Source organism: Mustela lutreola, chromosome 7 (genome assembly GCF_030435805.1).
Source record: "Mustela lutreola isolate mMusLut2 chromosome 7, mMusLut2.pri, whole genome shotgun sequence".
In the NCBI taxonomy this organism is placed as follows: domain Eukaryota; kingdom Metazoa; phylum Chordata; class Mammalia; order Carnivora; family Mustelidae; genus Mustela; species Mustela lutreola.
The window spans coordinates 47,758,008-47,780,013 of record NC_081296.1 but is presented as its reverse complement, the minus strand read 5'-3'; the positions used below and the strand labels follow the sequence as shown (position 1 = coordinate 47,780,013).

The following is a 22,006-nucleotide window of genomic DNA, read 5'->3' as shown; positions in this document are numbered from 1 at the left end:
GTACAGGTGTGCACTCGTTGGGGGGGGGGCGGGGCTGTGTAGAAGATATTTATGGAAATGTTGGTGAAGTCCAGAGTGTGGGAGATCTTTTTTTTTGAAGGTTTTATTTATTTATTTGACAAATAGAAAACAGGCAGACAGAGCGGCAGGCAGAGGGAGAGGGAGGAGCAGGGACTCAGTTGCAGGACTTGGTCCCAAGACCCTGGGATCATGAGCGGAGTCTAAGGCAGACACTTAATCGACTGAGTCACCCAGGCACTCCCAAAGTGTGTGAGATCTTGAAGGCTGAGGTTAGGCTTTTCTTTTCTTCTTCCCCCTCCTCCTCCTCTTCATCCTCCTCCTCCTCTTCTTCTTCTTCTTCTTTTTAAATTATTTATTTATTTGAGAAAGAGAGAGAGAATGCGAGGAGGGAGAAGAGGGAGAAGCAGGCTTTCCACTGAGCAGTAAGCTGGACGCAGGGCTCTATCCCAGGACCCTGGAATCATGACCTGAGCCAAAGGCGTTGCTTAACTGACTCAGCCACCCGGGCGCCCCGTTTAGGCTTTTTCTGTAGACACCAGGTCTCCATTAGAAACACAGTAAGTGGGCCATAAAACATTGACATTGTGCTGTAGCTCGAAGGCCTTGATTTCCTAACCCTGAAACTGTCCCATGCCAACTGACTTCATTCTTCCTGACAGTCTCTTTCCACCCACTCCAAACCCATGACCAGGGACTGACGGAGAACCTCTGAGAACACGAGGTTGCCACGTAGGTCTGTCAGGAGCAAACATACACATACTGATTCAGATCAGGTAGCGAAAGGGACAAGCCAGATCAAGTGCTGTTGTGTCCATCCTGCTCAGTTTGATCAAGGCCACTGGGCACAATTCCAGGCTTTTTGCAGGATGACTTGGCCCGGTGACTCAGGCATTGATCAAGACCATAAATCCCAGGAGAACAAGTTGTGTTTTCAGGAATGTTCTGTTGAATAAAAAGTGCTTGGGGTGGGGGGTGAGGAATAGACACAGTACAATATGAATTCCACTCCCAACCCCACTTATGCAATTTTTTTCCTCCCCTTTTGGTTTAAAATTCCAGTCTGGTCCTATAGACCAGGAATGCTGCACAGGGAAGGTTTTGGTGGGGAAACCCAACCCTCCATGCTGCCACCCACACACATTTTCACTTTAAAAAATCCTCGTTTGTATCATCCAGTTCCTGATTGATTCATCATGGTTGCTAGGGCTGTGTTTTGTGGTAACACATCAACACCACGTTTAAACTGTAAAGTGGGTGTGTCAACGAAACTGCTAGATTGTGCTCAGATTTCAGATTTGCCTATGTAGACCAGCCCATTGCAACATGTTTTTGTATGTTTGTGTGAATTAATGCTTGGGTTTTCTGGAGCTCATTCTTAATTCATTACAGTAGAACTTGTTTTTGCTGTTTACAAAATGTTGACTTTTGGGTCAACAAAACAAAGAGTTGTCTCAACTCTTCTTTGCAAATTTTGTTTTACTTTCCATTTTTGGGGAGAAGTTTAATCTGTTTCCCTTGTACTGTTTCTACTACCACGTGTTTGATGTGAAACAATAAAATACAAAAAAAAAGTAGGTAGGGTTTAAAAAAAGTAATCCTTTAAGTATCTTTAAGACAGTCCTTATGTTAAATGTAAATGATTGTTTTTCAACAGCTGCACAGATTTTGTTAATGTCTAGTTTTGCACTCCAAGGGCTTTTCCAGTCAGGCGGCTAACAGTCTTCATTCATTAATATTTTCAAGGCCAGAGGAGAAAACTGTTCCTTCACAGCACCGAGATGGGGGAGTGGTTGGTGGCTGCCAGGAATGAGTGAGTGCATTCTCACTCCTGTGGTGACTTATTTCAAGTCAGTTTGAAGTGGGTGTGGCTCTTTCACTAAGTTTCTCTATCCCTCTCTAGTTCTTTCCTCTTTCTTTCTTTGTCTCTCTCTCTCTCTCTCTCTTTCCTTCCTTCCTTCCTTCCTTCCTTCCTTCCTTCCTTCCTTCCTTCTTTTTTTCTTTTTTAGATTTACTTATTTTTTGAGGGGCGTGGGGAAGCAATCTCCCTGCTGAGCTACAAGCTAGATGTGGGGCTTGATCCCAAGACCCCAGGACCATGACCTGAGTGGAAGGCAGCTGCTTAACTGACTGAGGCACCCAGGTGCCCTTCTAATTATTTTCTTAAAAGAAAAACAAAAACAAAAACAAAACAGAACTACCCAATAAAGAGCTGTTTTAATAATCTTGTCTAGTCAGCCAGCGCTTCTCTGGGAATGGGAGGTGCTGGTGTGTGCAGATACTACTCATCAACAGATTGAATTTGCTGGCTTTTCCCCCTTCTTTTTTACAAGTTGAAACCAGTTGGAGATCTGGGTGAGGTCGAAGTGCTGGAAAGAATGATGCAGACTGCCGTTTTCATGTGCTTTGAGAACTCTGCCAGGAAAGGAGTAGTGGTTCTGCTTTTAACACACTTTAAGAATTTTACACTGTGATGAGGAGTCAGTGGGAGTGGAATTTTCACAGGGCTCATAGACTTCATTTTATTCTCAAAGCACTAGGTAAACTAAGGCAATGCTCCTGCTTATAGTAAGAAAATTCAGCCTCCAGAGCAAATGTGATAAACAGATTAGATGAGTATTGGGGAACTTTGGCTTTCTGGCTCTCCCGTATTTCCATAGCCATGCTTAAATTGGCACCATTCAGAAGCCAATATTTTAGACCCCCCACGGGGCACTACAGTAGACACAGCTTGTTTTAAACTTGTCCTCTTGGTTCTCCCACCACCCAGGGACAGACATTCTTCTCCATTCTTTCTCCCCAGTCCTTCCCCCATGTTTATCTGGCTGGAACCTTCCAGGGTAATTGCCCTTCTCAAACCTGTCAGTACCTCACCGTTGATCTCTCAGCTGATCTCACTCACATTACTTTTATCTTTCTCTCTGTCTGAGTCTTCTTTGGAAGGGAGAACGATTGTGGTCAAGTTGCCAAGGTGAAGACCCGAGAGTCAGACGACCCAGATTCTAGCCCTGCCTCGGTTCTCATTAATTGAGTAATCTGGGCTAATGCCTCGGGTGTCTCTCACTGCAACAAGATGAGAAGAGAGCTGGAAAGTGCTATGGGGCGTAGTCTGCATTTCACCATTTTGTGTGTGTCTGCAGGCCAAGAGTGTATGCTTGTCAGGGGTTTGTTGTTTGATTATTTGAAGGTTACTAGTGTTTGTAACCTACAGTAGCCCTACCAAGACTTTCTTTTACTGCTTTCAAGGGTAACATTGCACTGACGTGTTCTCATTAATCAAATATATTATGTTAATGTTTTAATAAAAGTTCTGAGTGGCAAAGCCGACTTTCTTCTAGAGACTACCCAGTCCTCCACAAAATGACTGCATTGCCAAAGGATTGGATGTAATGAAGAAACAAGGGCCGAATTCTATTTGTAAGGTGAAAATGTGTTTGCCATTATGCTTGCATGAAATAGGAAATATTTCTTGGATACCAGAGAACTTTCACAGAGCTATATAGCAAGCTTCATGGAGATTCTTTTATGGTTATTATGACATTTTTGCTTTTCCTGTAGAATGGTTATAAATAATTCAAATATAAATGTTTACTCTGCCAAATACTGACTTGTTTCTAAAAGTTTACTTGGCACCTGGAGTGTGCAAAGGCTCTCTTAAGTTTGTGGGGAACCAGGATGCTATGAAGGAGGTGAGGTAAAATATACTCCTGCTGCTTTGAATTGTACTTAGACATTTGCCATTTGAATTCTTGGTACATGTGGGAACTCAGTACAGTGTGCTCCTCAAAGAAGTCTGGTGGCACCAGAAAGTGCTTTTGGCACTTTCTTTTGGCACTTTTGGAAGGTGGGCAAGAGCATGTGGGATGGCAGCTACAACCACCCCATGAGCAGAGGCCAGAGTAGTGGTGACTCCAGGAATGGGTACAGTCTCCTAACCAAGAGGAGAGGTGAAGTTAAGGAGATGGGGGAGGAAGCAGCGATCAGGGCACTGTGGATGAAAGGAATACAGCTTTTGGAGAGAAGCAAGGGACTGTGGGGGTCAGGCCACTTTTGCTGGGGGGGGGGGGGGTTGGATAGAAGACACTGATACTGGGTTTCTGTGCCAGTCTTGGAGGGCTGGCCTGAGCTGGAATAAGAGAAGGCTATTGAAGGATGGGTTTTGAACCATTGGATGAGATGCTATGTAGGGATTTAATTGATAGTAGCATGTGGGATTGTTGTGATGAAATAACAGGACAACTGTGGACGATAAAACAGAAAGATTTGTGGGGCCTTTAGAGACCCCTATTTCCTGTCTCTCCTCAGTGTGTTGTGGCTGTGGGAGGAGAATTAACAGGAATGGAGAGTGTGTATCAGATTGTCTTTGGCTTATTCAGTAACGAGGGTCTCATGTGAGACAAGCTTAGGCAGCTGTCTGTAAAGCCAGTGCTCAGGGCTGGAAAGGCAGCTTGAAAGAGACTCTACAATAAAAACTTACTGTGCCTCTGTGGTCGAGATTCCCTAAACAGCAGAACCCGCGTGAGGCACCTAATTTAAGAACGAAGTGGACTTTTAATCCACATTTCTTTGTGAGCAGAAACAATTCTGTTTGCAAGTCTGACTTACTGATCCTCTCTTTGGGGTTTTCCTTTTGTTTTGGCATTTTTATTTCTTAGCTGTTTATGGTGGGGACTAGAATTCTGTTAGGCAGATGACAACAGTTTACCCCTCACTGCAGACCTACTGCAGTTCTGACGAGGCTCAGGGGTGATGGTCAAGGTCAGGATTGGGTGGTTAGTATCTTAGGGAATTCATCTCCACTTTGGTGATTCTCAGGCTGATGGATATGACGAGACCTTGTGGAATATTTTTTGGCTCAACTAGAAGTAGGAGATTTCTTGCTTTTTCTGTCAAGGCAGACTCAAATTTGTCTGTCCTGACAAGAAATCTCAAACTGAATTTTGCCATGATCAGGCTACTGCAAACGTTTTTGGACGAGGATTGGACCATGGCACTAGGGGATCCTCTAGACCAGTGCTGTCCAACAGAAATAGAATGTGAGCTGCATTTGCCACTGTGAATTTCCTAGCAGGCCTAGGAGAAAAAGGAAAAACAGGTGAAATTAAATTTAAATAATGTATTTTGTTTAACCCAATAAAGCCAGCATATTGGAAGTACAATATATAATCAATAAAATCAAAACAGAGAGATTTTATGTCCTTTTTCTCACTCTAAGTCTTCAGAATCCAGTGTGTAGTTTACACTTACTGCACTTCCCAGTTTGGACAGGACACCTTCCAAATGCTTGATAGCCCCGTGTGGCTGGTAGCTGCTGTATTGGGCAGTCCAGTTACAGAGGTGCATGGCCTCCCATACCAGAGTGGTATGTTTGCTATAACCAATGAACCTATATGGACACCTCACTGTCATTCAAACTCATAGTTCACATTAGGGTTCACTTTTAGTGCTGTACACTTTGTGGGTTTTGACAACTGTATAATGGCATTATAGTATCTTACAGAGAAGTTTCATGGCCCTAAAAATCTGCTGTGCTCCACCTCTTCATCCCTTCCTCCTTTCCCTCTAATTCCTGGCAACCACTGATCTTTTTTATTGTCTCCATGGTATTGTCTTAACCAGAATATTATATCGTTGGAATCATACTATGTATGTAGTATGTAGCCCTTCAGACTGGCGTCTTTGACTGGTAATATGCATTTAAGATTCTTCCATGCCTGTTCATGGCTTGATAGTTCATTTCTTTTCAGTTCTGAATAATGTTCTGTTGTCTGGATGTACCATGGTTTATTTATAGAGCAAGAAAGACCTTTTATAATCAGGATTATATCCCAGCAGTGGAACATATTTGGGGGTAGGCGTGTCTGAGAGCTATGGGTATAGGGGTAATTGGAATAGCCTTAATTTTCTTTTTGCTTTGCTTAAAACTATTCAGTGGGGGCGCCTAGTTGGTTCAGTCGTTAAGCGTCTGCTTTTGGTTCAGGTCGTGATCCTGGGGTCCTGGGATTGAATCCCGTATCAGGCTCCTTGCTGAGGGAGCCTGCTTCTCCTTCTCCCACTCCCTGTGCTTGTATTCCCTCTCTTGCTGTCTCTTTGTCAAATAAATACATAAAATCTTAAAAAAACAAACAAAGAAACAACTATTCTGTGATTATTAAGAAGGGGGGGGGGTGGTCTAGGAGAAGGAGCTCAGGATGAAAATCTTGCAGAGATATGTCCATAAGCACAAATAAGGGCGAATCTTCTTACATCCGTCCACCTCCACCCAACACAGACTGGAATCTGCTCAGTCCACAGTGTTCTGATAAGTTAGCAAATGTCTATGTCAAATACTCCCTCCAAGCCAGTTTTACAAAAATATTTAGATCATGCAAACTGTTGGGAGAATGGAAAACTGGATTTGCATGGACACAATTTCTTTGATCCAAGAATATTAAGCAAAGAGTCTGAAGCAGGAGTTATTACAATTCAGATGTCGAATCCACTGTTTCAGGTTACAGCTCTGCTATGTTTTCCTTCTTTGGGGGTGATGATGCTGAATGACCTATCTTGTCTCAGTTGAGATAAATTTCCTGCTGCTTGGGCACTCTTCATTGGCAGACGTTGGTGTATCAATTCCGAGAACCGTGTGATTGCAAAGCTGGAAAGCCAATTCATCAGGCTATAGTGTTGCTGCCTGATTAAGTGTATTAACTGGAAGATGACTTCATTTCAGCCCTTTTGAATCTTAAATACAAGGGATCGGTCTTTCTTGGGATGAGTTAATGTCAGAACATCTGTCCATGGTCTTTTTCATAAATAGCTGCATATCTTCTAGACATTGCTGAGCTAAGAAAATAATGGATAATAATAAAGGTTCTATTTAGGAATGGGCCAGCGTGCAAATATTGTTGATTTCAGGTCCTTTTCAATAGAGAACATTACTGGTGAGAAACACAGAAGCAGTGGCTGGTTGGACAAGCTTGTCCCCTTTTTTTTTTTTTTCTTTTTAAGATTTTATTTATTTCTTTAGAGAGAGTCAGAGAGGGAACACAAGCAGGGGAGGGTGAGAAGGAGAAGGAGAAGCAGGTTTCCCGCTGAGCAGGGATCCAACAACCATATGGGGGGATCCATCCCAAAACCCTGGAATCATGACCTGAGCCGAGGACTGATGCTTAACAGTTGAGCCAACCAGGTGCCCCAAGCTTATCACTTCTTATAAGAAGTGAAAGACTCAGTTTTATCCTGTTTGAACAAGTTGCATGAGCCTTGGGGAGCATTTTGTTTTTGTATTTACAAATCACATCTATCCCAGTTCTGTTTACACAGAGCACGAGAAAGACTGGCTACTTCTTCTACTTCTTCTTCTTTTTTTTTTTTTTTTTTTAAACTTAAGATTTCATTTATTTATTTGAGAGAAAGAATAAAAGAGAGATCTTGAGTGAGGGAGGCAGAGAAAGAGGCAGGAGCAGACTCCTGCTGAGCAGGGAACCCAATGCAGAACTCGATCCCAGGACCAAGAGATAATGACCTGAGCTGATAGGCAGACCCTTAACCTACTGAGCCACCCAGGTGCCCAGACGGACTACTTCTGTAGTCCATCCAAAACCTAAGGCAAACCATCTCTCAGCTTAATTTGCCCAGTCATAAGATAGGAATTGCATCCATTTGCAAAAATTGTTCTAATATCCTCAGATGAAATGGTCCAAGAAATAGAGATTAGTATAATGAATCACTGCGCTTCAGGGGAAAAGAAAGCCTCTTTGTAAATACTTTTGTTGTACTTTTTTCCTCCAGCTTCCTTCAAAATGTCTACTGTTCACGAAATTCTCTGCAAGCTCAGCTTGGAGGGTGATGTAAGTATATCATTTTGTGTAATTTTTGCAAATTAGACGTCTCTCTGGATAACTATGCTACTCTCTTTCCTTGTACATCTAAGGACAATGAGAACAAATATACACAGTTATTTCCCTCTCTTCATTCCCCTTTTCTTCACCATTACTTTTACTGTTTCCAGTAGTTCAATTTGATAGAAATGTTATGGCACTAGAAACTTTTTTGGCATCACCTTAAAATTGGACAGGCTGGGGTGGCTGGAGTTCTATCCTGCTGTATACTTAGTGTGTCAGTGGTGGTAATTGCTATGTTGATCCTGGAGTTTTAATGTCATACCCTGGCATTTTATTAATGATTGGCATAAGCTATAGCCATATCAAAAATGATCCTTGTGTTTTGGACTTATTACAGTGTCTGTGAAATTATTCTAGACAAGGACTTACATGTTTGTTGTTGTTTTAATTTAACACCCGGGAAATCTTTAATCTATAAAAACTAGGATAGTTGTGTGTGTGTTTTTTGTTTTGTTTTTTAGCTAAATACATATTCTAATTCATCATGTTTGCTTTTTTGCTTTGGCTATCAGGGAGCTCAAAATTATATCTTACTGTCTTTCACAGGAAATATGTGAACCAGGAAATTCTGATGCTTTGTTTTATAGTCAAAAATTTTTTTTTTTTTTTAAGATTTTATTTATTTATTTGTCAGAGAGAAAGCGAGCGAGATCGAGCACAGGCAGACAGAGTGGAAGGCAGAGTCAGAGGGAGAAGCAGGCTCCCTGCGGAGCAAGGAGCCCGATGTGGGACTCTATCCCAGGACACTGGGATCATGTCCTGAGCCGAAGGCAGCTGCTTAACCAACTGAGCCACCCAGGCGTCCCTATAGTCAAAATTTTCTTAAACTATATGTGAAATTACAGGTCATTGCAAATACTTTTAGAATCAAGTAGAATATAAATTATGAATATGTAAAAATATTTAATAATTCCATACATCTTTCTGGTCATCCTGGCAGAAATGGCTCTTACAAAAACTCAGCAGTAACCCTCGTTTGTAGGCATATCTTACAGGTACTTCAAAATGCACTCTCACTGAAACTGAAATACATCAAAGCACTTGACAGCAGTTTGGATTAGGTGGTACTGCTGTATTCTGTCTGGTACCAGCCATCAAATGTTCAGATAGATGACATCTATGCAGACACGGGTTGTATGGAGTATAGAGCCCATCTATTTTTAATCTTCCCTCGTGGAACTTGTGCACACTGTTGTTGGCAACACTTACAAGCTGCATGTTGAGGTCCAGACAAGTCCAAGAGCTGAACAATTTTTTTTCTTAACGGATCTAATCATTAGATAGTTTTTAGTATCAAATTTCAGAAAAGGCTTTTTGTGTGGCCTTTGAAGTTACTTTAGTATAATGCATCTCTCTGAGAGATGGGACTGCATTAGAAAATGTCATATTCCCCCCCCCCCCATATTTTGGAGGAAGAAGAAAAATCATTTTTCCTCAATAATTTGATTTTTGAGACAGTTCTATGGGTAATAGGTTCAGTTATCCATTTAGTTTTGTTTTTAGAAGTTTTATTAAAGATATGCAAAATTTTCCTACTTCTTGTTGTTTTTGGAGTAAGTTGACATAGCACCTAGGAAATGAAGCCATATGTGATATGGCTCAATGAGCAGACTGTCTGCCTTTGTAAATAATTGACGGCACTGTTAATAAATAGGGAAATGTTTTTCTTAGATTTCCATCCACATTTTGTAGCCACCATAACAAATAGAGTATTTCAGAATAGCCCTTGGTCCTTACTTTTTTCTGAATGTATGTTTCATCTTCATTGATTTAATCTTATTGGAAAGTTTAGTAAAATTAGACGGAAAATACTTTAATGATCCATTGTGTTTCAGATGTATACGTGTTAACTGGATTCACTATTTGGCCAAGATGGTCACAAGTACATTTTGAAATACTCTGTTCAGTCCTCCACTTAGATTTCTGGCTTGTCCTGGGAAACATTTGAGAGGATGTCATCTTAGTTACTTACCTGTATATAACTGTACTCCTAATAAAACCAAATGAATGAGTGCTGGAATGCTTCTTTATGTTTGCCTGTGGGTGGAAAGGTAAGTCAGGACACCTCAGGCTCTGACTCTTCTCAGAAACTGAACTAAGGCAAGGTCATCACATTACGATGGGCATTATGTACTTGGGGGAGGTCGTGGGGATGGATGAGTCTTGAAGTTGAAGGTTCTACAAGTTGATGGTTCTACTGACAATCAAAACCACGCTGTCCATCTTCTGCATTCTCTTTGCTTTGGGATTGGGTAACAGGGTGGAGGGAAGCTGTAAGAGCTCTCAAGGAAAGAGAGAAGTTAACCCTTCGGATAGAAGGACTGATGTAGACGCATACTACTGTCCTTGCTTCAGTCTGGGATAGAAGTGGATCCATCAGATCAGGCAGGGTAATGGGCTTTGAAAAGCATTGGAAAAGGAGGAGAGTATGGTTTAAAAGGCCATAACAAAAAAAAAAAATTAAAGAAAAAAATAGGGTGATAGGAATAGGGTTAAAAGCGTAGTATTAAAGACAGCAGAGGAGAGGGAACAGAGGAGAGAGCGGGGAGCAGGAACTTAGGGAACACAAAGAGGATGTGGGCCAGGAGGCCTGACCACCTTGGTGCCCCGACTTCCCTCACTTGTCTGATAGTCTGAAACAAGCAAGCCAGCATTTTACATTTGCATTTTGAGGAACTGTGAGCTCAGCGATATAGGCCCAGTGGAAATTCAGATGCCTGTAGCAAAAACTTGGCTAAACACACTTGTCATTCAGGCCTTTCCACATTTTCAGCTTGTTTCAAATCGTTGCTGGCCCAGTTTAATGCTTTTCAAAGTCTTCCCAGATAAGTGGTGGTTTCCAGTGCCCAGCTTTGGGTTGTCTGCTTTTGAACTTGGACTAGAAGTAAGAGAAGTGAAATACAGATGCATTTTCTAAACGAGCTGAGCTTTTGAAGATGAAATCTTATTAGAAACAATGAAGTTTCTTATTCTCTGTTGTGAAGGCACATTAATACTTCCCTAGTTACATAGTCTACAAATGATTTGAATTGTTTAAAGAAACGATAGAAGAAATCTATTTCAGGGATACTTCAGCAGGAGGATTTTAAATGTGTCTGATTTGAGTATGTTTGTCTTTTAACCTCAGCACTCCACGCCCCCAAGTGCATATGGGTCGGTCAAAGCATACACCAATTTTGATGCTGAGCGTGATGCTCTGAACATTGAAACGGCCATCAAGACCAAAGGTAGGTGACATTTGTCCTTCTCTTGTCAGGCTGACAACAACGACTGAGGCATTTTTAGTTGCCTCTTCATTTTCCCTCAAATCTCTGTTTACTGGTCATTTGAAATTGTCCTCAAGCTTTCATGGAGTGGATCTAAATCTTTCCCATCTTACCCCACCCCTCCTTCCCTCCTTTCCTTCATCCTTTCCTTTTTCCCTTCCTCTTCCTTCCTCTCTTTGGAGAGAAGACTTAAAACATGAGAAAGTTTTTTTTTTTTTTTTTTTTTTTAAGATTTTATTTATTTATTTGATAGAGACACAGCCAGAGAGGGAACACAAGCAGGGGGAGTGGGAGAGGGAGAAGCAGCCTTCTCATGGAGCAGGGAGCCGGATGCAGGGCTTGATCGCAGGACCCTGGGATCATGACCTGAGCTGAAGGCAGACACTTAATGACTGAACCACGCAGGTGCCCTCATGAGAAAGTATTTTAACCAAGGAGCCTAGTGACAGGGAAACAGGCCTCAGCTGAGAGCTGGAGGTCTGATTCCCTGGGTGTGTGTTTTGGCCTCAGGTCTTTACTTTGAGGCCTCAGTGCCTCTTCCAATAAGGAAGAGTTTGGTCATGGTGATCCCTAACTGGCCTTTTTCCCCTGAATTCCCCTGATTTTTCAGTACATTTGTTGGAAAAATACTGGGGAAAATTATACTGCTTTGCTTTTAGATCTATTGAAGAAAAAACTCGGGTTTTTTTTAACCCTACTGATTATATCATTCCTTAGACCTGGAGCTTGAATTAGAAGAGCCGTCAGAATGAGTGTATTTCCTGGAGTTCCAGGATGAGTAAGAGAGGGCCAGAAGGTGTAAGAGCTTCCCTTCGAAATAAAGCAGATAAAGCATTTGATTGGGTGGGGCTGAGTAAGAACTTGCTCAGGTCATCATTGTGCTGTTTTTTTGTGTCTATAAAAGTCAGTGTTCAGGGCGCCTGGGTGGCTCAGTGGGTTAAAGTCTCTGCCTTCGGCTCAGGTCATGATCTCAGGGTCCTGGGATCGAGGCCCGCATCGGGCTCTCTGCTCAGCGGGGAGCCTGCTTCCTCCTCTCTCTCTGCCTGCCTCTCTGCCTGCTTGTGATCTCTCTCTGTCAAATAAATAAATAAAATCTTTAAAAAAAAAAAAGAAAGAAAAGTCAGTGTTCAGACTCTCTGGCTTATGTTAATGAAGCGTGTCTCTCTAGGATGGCCCCATCCCCCAAATCCCTGGGCATTCCGATTACTGTGGTGATGCTTGTGATTCACTGCACTCTTTCCCCTTTTAGGCAAAACACTTCTTTTCACTGTGAGGCTAGTTAAGATGTGTACATGACCTAGCAGGCAGAGCATCTGCTGATTCATACCTCTGCTAAAGAGCCATGGGCGGTTTGGTCTGGGAAGTCCGGTGTTTTAACTTACTGACACTTGGACAATTCACATATGGGTGACCGACAGACTGGGAACCTCAACCAGGATGACCTAGGAACCCAAAAAACGAGAGTGATCACATGTCCTGGCTTATTTACATCTGCATTATTTACTGATTGTGCCCCTTTTCACTCTCAGAATTGTTTTGTCTTTCTAAAACCCTTGGAGAGGGGCGCCTGGGTGACTCAGTGGGTTAAGCCTCTGCCTTCAGCTCAGGTCATGATCCCAGGGTCCTGGGATTGAGTCCCATATCAGGCTCCTTGCTTGACAGGAAGTCTGCTTCTTCCTCTCTCTGCCTTCCTCTCTGCCTACTTGTGATCTCTGCTGTCAAAAAAAAAAAAAAAAAAAAAATTCTTTAAAAGCCTTGGAGAAACTGGTGACTTTGTTTCCAGAGGCAGGACAGAAAGGAGAAAAATCGTTTATGTCCTGTGGCTCTGACTGGACACAAGGATTTACATTATCCTAAAGCAGCCTTACAGTTAGATCCCTGGGGACATGGCGTATCTCCCAGAATGACTCCCTGGACAACTGGAGGGAGAATAAGGAAGCATCCAAATTAAACCTTTCATAAGTCTTCTCTTTTTGATGCTTTCAAATGACCATACTTGTCAAAGGCCAGGTTGGGAAGTCAGCAAGTCAGTAATCAGAAAATGAGACTGAAAGGTACAGGCTCATCTCACCATTCTCTTTGGCAGAGCTGGGGTGTAGTGGGTGAGAGATTGTGCAGTCATGGTTCTTCACATCTTGGCTCTGCCACTCATTTACTAACTATCTGACTCTGGAAAAACACTTAACTTCCTTAAGCTTCAGTTTCCACATACAAATTGGGGCTCATCAGAGTTCCACCTCACACAGTTGGGTGGTATGAAGTGGTGCCTGCCATTAGACAGTGCTCGAAATGTGTTATCTCAACACACACACACTCACACACACATGCGTGTACACACACAGGCGCCTGCGTGCACATGCCATGATCCACTTGCCGAAAACTCACCCTGTCTCACTATCTGGGTGTGCCTACATTCCTGGGGTTTCCCAAGAGCCCCTGCAGAAACACACTTAACTCCCCTCACAGTTAACTCATCTGATAGAGATGGTGCCTTGTACACGCTTGAGACAAAGACTGCTTTTGTCCTCGCATGAGAAAGCTTTTAAGCAACCTGGAATGTAAAGATTGCGCAAGTGAGCTCTGGTCATAGCTGAAACTCCCAGGGTAATAAAAATGCCTTCAGGCTCTTTCTGAGTTGGTTAGAAAATACTGTAGTTTCTAAACAGAGATGTCTGGGGGGGTGAGATTTGGATTCCTGCATTCCAGTGTGGTCAAAAGCAGCTGACATCACCATGATCCTGATTGCCACTATTGATTGAGTGCTTATTATAGCAAAGCATTGCGCCAGGCACTTTAGGAATGCTCTTCTTAGGTGAACTTCAAATTCATCCTGATGTAGTGTTATATCCTCTGCACAGTTTATGGGTGACAGAGTTTAGGTCTGTTGGCCTTGGTTTAAATTGGGGTTTGGTCAACTCTGTCCATCCCTAGGCCTGTTTCTTAAATACCTACATGTTGTGCCACCCACCTGAAGACCGGACTTTCTCCCTTTGCTGTAAGTTATTTTCAGACATGAAAAACATTTTGCAGTTGTGATTCTGTTGATCTCAGATACATGACGTATTTGTGGCCCAACTTTAGGCCCCCTGTCTTCTTCTTCTTTTTTTTTTTTTTTAAATTTTTATTTATTTATTTGACAGATAGAGATCACAAGTAGGCAGACAGGCAGGCAGAGAGGAGGAAGCAGGCTCCCTGCTGCGCAGAAAGCCCGATGCAGGGCTCAATCCCAGGACCCTGAGATCATGACCTGAGCCGAAGGCAGAGGCTTTAACCCACTGAGCCACCCAGGTGCCCCATAGGCCCCCTGTCTTCTCTTCATACTTAATGCCTAGTGACTTCCACTGAGGACCACTTACTTATTTTTGGTGCCTAGTAATTGTAGAAAGTAACTGAGTTTTCTTGAATTAATTCTGTTAGTCTTACTAATTAAATAATCTTTGGATTGTCAGTGTGTCTGGGAACCTTATATCCTTCTAGGAAATTATTGAGGAGAAAGAAAATTACATTCATAGAGAGCTCAGTGTACCAAAGATGTTAATATCTGCATTGGTTATGGTAACAAAAAACCAGGCTAGTTGGGGAAAGACTTAATAGGTTCTGGTAACTCCCTCTGTATTATACAGAGTATCTGTAGACTGTGAAATGTGAAAAACAAAGTTATGAACAATTTTTACTGAAATATAGTTCACATACATACAATTTGCCTAGGTAAAATGCACAATTCAATTTTTTAGTGTGTTTACCGAGTTATGCAACCGTCACAGTTTAGGAATGCTTGTTTTATCATGCATTCACCTTAAAGTTGTTAGTTGTAGAGCTGATTCTTTTCCTTTCTTGTGCTTTCAGTATATTCTGTTTTCCAAATTTTCTTTGAGGACATGTATCAACTTCACAAATGGAAGGCAATAAATTTAATTACAAATAGAAATAAAGTCATTCATTGGGAAAGTTAACATTCCTTTGTCCCTTTCCTCTTCCTCTTGATATTTGTAGATAGCTCATTCCACTTTTAAAAATGAGCTAATTAATATTTTACCCTCCCGTTTAAAATGCCTTCTACCTTCAGTGTAATTAAGAGGCTTGTGCCACACTTTCACCCCACACCCGCCTCAAGCCCTTTACAGGAAGAACACAATGCTTCGTAATTGCTGTTTCCTTGACATCAAAGAAAACAAAGGGTAAACCTCGAATACCTACAAACAAAGGCCAAAGTCCATGAAATGATGACTCTCTGGGCCTCCATCTCCTAGGTAGAGTAGCCCAGTACACGTGCAAGCATGTGCCAAGTACAGAGTTCTCTGGGCATTATCTGCTCTATCTGACCGACCATGGACTTCCCTTTGGTCTGAGTGCTCTCAGGAAGGAGAGCTGAGAGCAAGTCTGGAGGGTCCTTCCCTTACTATGAAACAAAGGATGATAAACTGGAACAGGCCTGGTGTGGGGGGATTAGAAAGAGGGGCCAAGCTGAGTGAGATCTGGACTGGTAATAAGGATGGGAAGCAGTTACTATTACTCCTTCCTGTCAGCCTTATACTCTCTCACCTGGGCTGCATGGCTTCTGTCCTCATCGAGGGTCTCCTTGCTTCATCCACTGCAGAGTCTTTCTCTAGCTTCATCTCCAGGCTATTTGGAAACTTTACTCTAACAGGAGTGTGCAGCCCCCATCTCGTGGTAGTGTTAGCCCACTTCTCACACCCAGGTGCTTCCCTCTGACCTCTTGGAGTGGGCCCATACTTAGCCTCTTCTCCATGCTTTCTCTGAGGAAGAGGCAGAATCAATTATTCCTTGGTCTGTGTCTCAGATACTTCATGTGAGGAATTTACAGCTCTTGTCATATTGTGTTGTTACTTATGTATGGAATTGTTTCTCCCACCAGAATGTGAGTTCCTTGAAGGCAAGGATTTTATTTCATTAAACTTACTTAATCTTATTTACACAGCCCCAGAGACTGTGTGAAAAAGTAAGTATTTAAGCTATATTTAAATAGTAGTCAAATGTACACAGATCCCATACCACACACGGTGAGTGCAGAGAAGGGGGACACGTGGCTGGTGAGATGAGGCCGCAGAGGACATTCCAGAATCTGGACAGTAGCCAGAAAGGGTAACAGTCCCCTAGTGGGCTTTGATCTGTTTTCACAAAATGAATTTAGCTTATGCTCATAAGTCTGCTTTGTTTTTAGTTTGAAGGGATCTCTGAATTTCTTGAGTATGTTACCTAAATCGAATGCATGGCTGTTTTGTGTATACTCTGGCTCGAGGTAGACTATGCAATTATTTACCTTAATTTATGTCTAGTTTTAAACTGAATAAAGCCATGCAAAAGTAGTAATATTGCTTAATTAACAAGAGGTTTCTGAGACTAAAATCTGTAGGAGTCTCTTGGTCTAGATTGGCCTTGGGTTAAATATATACTGTGGAGTGTACAACACAGCTGTGAATGGTTTACCATATGGGTCCAAATAACTAGAAAGGAAAGTCAGCTAAATTAGAAAAGGATGAATCCAGACTACATAAAATAGATTGTAATTAGAAGCAGCACAACCCCAGAGTTAGTGTAAGTGCCAATAGACTGGTACAGCTTTGGTCTCTCTCTCTTTCTCTCTAAAGGGGTGGGAAATGAGTTGCCCTATTATTATTGCCAGTTTTGATTTTAGCAGTATTTGTGTTCTCCGGAAGGGATGCAAAAGCGAGTGGTTTTTTTTTTACCCCCTTGCAAGCAAGCACAAGAGAGAAGCATAACTGCAGCAAGTTTTTGCACTTATTTTTTTCTTACACTTTTAAAATGGAACCATGTTTTCTAGCATGGCCAAAAATACGAACATCCCATGCCAGTGGAAAGCAGGCCAGGATGTGTATTTTTGGTTTCACCTGCACACCTGGAGGAATATTCGTTCAGCTGAGACAGCAATTAGGAATAGAGTCTCTTGAAGATGCCAGGAGGCAGATTGGCTCAGAAAGGTGGCTTCGCTCCTAAGGGGGTAGGGGGGAAAGCCTACAGAACCCTTAAGTCTGAGGGACAGTGTTCTTGTGAGAAAGGTCCCTGTGGCTCACACAGCCCAGGCCTTCCCATTCTCCTGTACTGGAAAGGAGGAAGGGAACCTTCTCTTCACCGAGGCCTTTCCCTTTGTGATTAAGTTTACTTTGGACTGAGTTCTCGTCTTACAGCAGTGCTGGGAACAAAGAAGGACCAGTGCTGAGTCACGGCCACCTTTGCTCTGAGCAGAGATTTTCAGATTTTCCTCAAAACAATCTTTGTCTGCACTGGTGTATAGATGCCAAACCTGAGCCAAAAAGTCCATAAAACGTGGGTGAAGGAGTCCCTGGTGCCTTTCTAATGGTAGGCATTGGCTTTTATTGCCTGCCTCTCGGCTCCTTTTTTATTTTTTATTTTTTTGTAAAAACTGGTACCTCTTTCCCCTGAGGAAATTGGACAGTTGCTGCCACCCAAGGACACTGGGTATAGTAACCAGATTCTTTTCTGGTGTCTGCAGTGCTAAGGCAGTAAATATTAACTTCTTCACTATCAATTGAGTTAAGGGTGGGGATACTGGTTTCTCTTGCATCTGTTCAGATTTTAAAATTTTCTGTCTCATGAGGCTAACAGAGTAGCCAGGCACAAAATGGTGCTTGCATTTTGCATATCAGCCTTCATTTACAATTTGATTTGGTTTGAATTTTGGATGCTGGCCTACTTTGTGTTTTCCTGCTGGTCCTGTGGAATATTTCAGAACTATAATTATGCATGGAAGGCAGACAGGGTTCTAGATTATTGAAGCATACAGTCAGGTGGCCAAATAGAGGGCACTGAAATCCTTCCTAAGGGTCTCAGCAGAGGTGAGATCAGAGCAGAATGGAAAGAGAAGAAATTTGATTTGGGGACCAAATGTTCTTCTCAGGCACTTAGCTAAACCACACTTGGCAAGAGTCAGGACCACAGCTACACTGTGCCAGTCCTGGGAGAGGTGCTGGTCTCCCCAGCCCCCTCCTACCCCATGTAGCCCTTGTTTTCTCACTCATCTCTCAGGCAGCTGCCACAGCCTTGAAACCAGGCTGGTAATCTAATGTGTGCTAATGGCAGAAGTGTTCCCCAAGCCCCCGTTGCCCTCCACTTTCATTGACCCCGAACAGAATACAACCAAGAGGCAGGCCTGCAACAGAGGAGCTGACTGTGGAGAAGGTAGTAGACATGGTCTGAGTCCTTAACTGGGTCCATCCTTTCTGCATTTGCCTAAATGTTCTCATAATCTCTTTTACAGAGTGAGAAACCAAGGCACAGGGAGGTAACTAATGTGCCCAGATAGTATAGTTCTGAGCCCCACATCATTTCCGAAGCCTTTCTGAAGCCGCTGATCTAGATGCCTCCCCTTTTCACCTGTCCCCCATGTGAATGTCCAGCTTCTGGTGGGACCCTCTGGATACAGAGAACTCACGGCTGCTGAGTGATCCCCAGGAGTGACTTCGAGAGCAGGAATTCCAGGCCAGGCAGCACTGTGACTGATGGTGGGAAGGATATTTTGGGCAACTGTGTGTGTACCTCTCTGTCCCTGAGGTCACTTCCAATAGACAGATGGCTTGTTGGCATATTAATTTTGTTGGGAGGAGCTGCCCTTTCTCACCATGTTGTTAATGGCTATCCGTGGAAGAGCGTTTCTAGCTCTTTCTATTGAGAAAAACCTCAGTTGGGCTATCTCTTCAGTGGCCATGCACTATTAGTGGGTAACAAATCCTTATCTACAGATGATTAAATATGTGTATGTTTAGATATACTAAATAGTAAGTCCAGTTCTATAAACATATGGACATGTTACTGTCCCAGATCCTGTTTGGGAACTATTTGGAAGAGTGTGGTATGAAGAAGTATGAAAGTATAATTTCGGAAAGGTACTAGCATGACTCATAGAGATATGGGATGAACACATCAAACATTTATTTAACTCAAAGGAGATAAGACTGGTTCGAGGGACATTTGAAAGCCTGGTTGTTAATAGGCACTGAGGGAAGAGTGTTGAGTTAAGATTGCTGGTGAGACCATTGGTATCCTGCAGGGCACTGAAGTTATAACCTTGAGACCATAATCTCCAAGTTAACTTGTAACCCTGCAGAGCTTGTGGCCCACAGTAGTAAGTTGAGTGAGAGCATACCCTAGAGACACAGTCTTGGATTGCCCTGTTAGCCACGCTGGGAGGCCCCTTTATAGCTACTCTGTCTTCCTCTTGCCTTATTTTTAAATTTGGGGTACTTTTTTATAATAGGAGACAGGATAGCCCAATGCAGGGAGCCCTGGTCTTGAATCCTGGTTTGAGTCCCAGCTCTGCAGGTGACTTGCTTGTGTGACCTTGGGCCTTCTATGAGCATTTATTTCCTCGTGGGTAAAAATGAGGATGACAGTAACTCCTGTCTCTTATGGATGTGGTAAAAATTACATGGTAGAATTGTGTAAAAGCACTTAGTAAATTCCTGGCACATAGTAGGTGTTCAGTGAGTGACTGATGCTATTATAATAAGCAAAATCCACACCCGTGGATCTCCTCTCTGTGGCCTGCCACTGACCTTCGTGTTGCAGAGATGATTTCTTCTGAGGTTTGATACCCATATTCCCAATAATCTAAGCTGAGGCATGTTTTTTCCCATCATCTAGATAAGGAATTTTTTTTTTTTTGACCAGTCAGCCACTCCCTGAGGGCCTCCTGAGCCTTCATGAAACAAAATGAAATCCATTTTCTTTGTGCAGTCAGTGTGTCTTGGCAAATGTGAGTCAGCATCCTGTTCAGAATGGCCTCTTGGTTCCTTGCCATGGACAATAAAGACACATTTTCCCTGGAATGCCAGATGTGGAGCTGACTTGGGGTTTCCATCCGTAGAGAAGGGGAGGAAACTCCAGGAGGCTGATTTTGTGATTTTGGAGTTAGCATTATGTTAGACTGCAAATGTTCTTTTCGTTTGAGAAATACAGTGGACGGTTTAAGGGACCCGAGACTCCAGAGTTTCCTGCTGAGCTCTGCTGTCAGCAGCGCCTCCCTGTGGTATCACTTGGCAGAGGTGTCAGTGTTCAGTGAGCTTGCAGGTGTTTTTTCTTACCTGGGTTATTTGGACAAAGGGAAGCATTACTTTCCCTGAAATTGTAATCGACTCAGCACCTCACAGGAGCAATTGGTAGAAGTGACTTAAAAGTCTTCTATCTAAGCAGCGTGCTGACTGCCTCGTGTTGACTGGCATTCAGAGCAGTGACTGACCTTCCAGAGGCCCCAGCTAAAGAGTGTTGTTGGAAACATTTTTGTAGTTAGGTGATACACTTCCTTTCATTTTCATGAAAGGAACGAATACTGATGAAATTTACTGTGTTGTTTCCCTTCAGGAGCCAAATTTGTGCCTTCGTTCCTTACCAATCTTAAAAATTTTAACTTCTGTCGTTTTGAGAAGATATTAAAAAAAAATCCACCTGAAACACAGAACTTACTGTGTTTTCTTTCACCCACGTTTTGTAGGGACCCCTATCTGCATCACTGTTTCCCATTGTGAGCCTTTGCTTAGGTTACTTTGACTTTCCACATGAAATACAAGAGGAGTGGGATGGGAAAAGGAACATTATTCAGGTTTTTTCCTTTATGCTCTTGCCCTGACCGCCCAGTTTCTTTTAGGCCCTGGGCCCCTTCTGCCCAGCAGCTGCTTCCTTATGCACTGAATGAGATCTGAACATGGGAATCCAGAGCCTCATCTTCTGGGCATCTGTACCTATGTTAAAGTCATTAAATATAAAGCTTTCCCGGTGTCCTGGCTCTTGCTATGCCTTGTTGACGACGACTGTGCTGACATAGGTGGCTGAGTGCTCAGTAATCATCCTTCTGGCCCCATCCTGGGCAGAAGTGGTGAGACACCGGATGACCCTTGTGGCTTCAACCTGCACTGAGCTATTTTCCACAGGAATAAACTGCCTCACCAATTATGATAGCAGGTTGAGAGGAAGCAGCAGTGTTCTGAAGATAAGATGGTTAAATCCCACTGGCAGAAATGTATATTCTGGTGGTCCGACACAGGACATGCCTTAAGTGGTTTGACTAGGCAGTTGATCCAGGGGTCCATGATCCCCCCCCCCAGTTCCATTTGAAACTTGCAGACAGTGGTATGAGAGAAATAGCTTATGTAGGTAAGGTTCTTAGAAGGCGGAGGGGGTGTCCACTGGCAGAAATAGCTCCCGTGTCTTTGTAGTTGCTGGTATTAGCATTTGTGTAATGGATCCGATTGTTCATGTGAAGGGGTCCCAGCATGTTGGATGTTGCATCTCAGCAGGCTATTCGCTTGGTAAATAATTTAAGTAAAATACGTTTAGATTCCCTCAGACTATCATAGTTGCTGCCACCTACAGTGAGATCCAGGTTAACCACTCGGGCTCTTTACAGGGATTTCCAATAATTAGATTGAATTCTGACTCTGTTGGCTAGATGCTTAGCTGCTGTGAACAGAAAGGCAAAAAGCTGTCTCACTGACTCTAAGAGTGTGGGACTACACTGCAGTCAGTGTAGTGAACTCGCCAGGTGTTTTTTTCTTACCTGGTTTACTTGGACAAAGGTAAGCTTTTCTGGCCCTGAAATTTTAGGTGACCCTGTCCCTCACAGAAGCAGTTGGTAGAAGTGACTTAAATCTCTATGTAAGCAGATTTCTAAAGATCTTTGCATTCCTCATGTTTATCTGTCTCTGTTGGTGATTCTCAAATAAAAAGTGACCAGAGAGCTGGTTGAAATGCTGTTTGCTTGGTCCATAGTTCTAAGGAGGCTTTAATCAGTAGATCTTAGGTGTGGCCCAAGAGACTGTGTGTTAGTAACTGCCTCATGGGATT

The 22,006-nt window shown here is 42.8% G+C and overlaps 1 protein-coding gene across 3 annotated transcripts in view; it reads left to right on the top strand.

Moving 5' to 3' along the window:
- ANXA2 (annexin A2) overlaps positions 1-22,006 on the top strand; it is a 44,660-nt gene that overhangs the window by 4,206 nt on the left and 18,448 nt on the right. For all 3 annotated transcript variants that reach the window (XM_059180668.1, XM_059180669.1, XM_059180670.1), the window contains 2 exons: positions 7,792-7,850; positions 11,032-11,131. In XM_059180668.1, coding sequence (XP_059036651.1) covers positions 7,803-7,850; positions 11,032-11,131 — 148 coding nt within the window. In that variant the 5' untranslated portion in view covers positions 7,792-7,802. Of the gene's footprint in view, positions 1-7,791; positions 7,851-11,031; positions 11,132-22,006 lie in introns of those variants that run through there.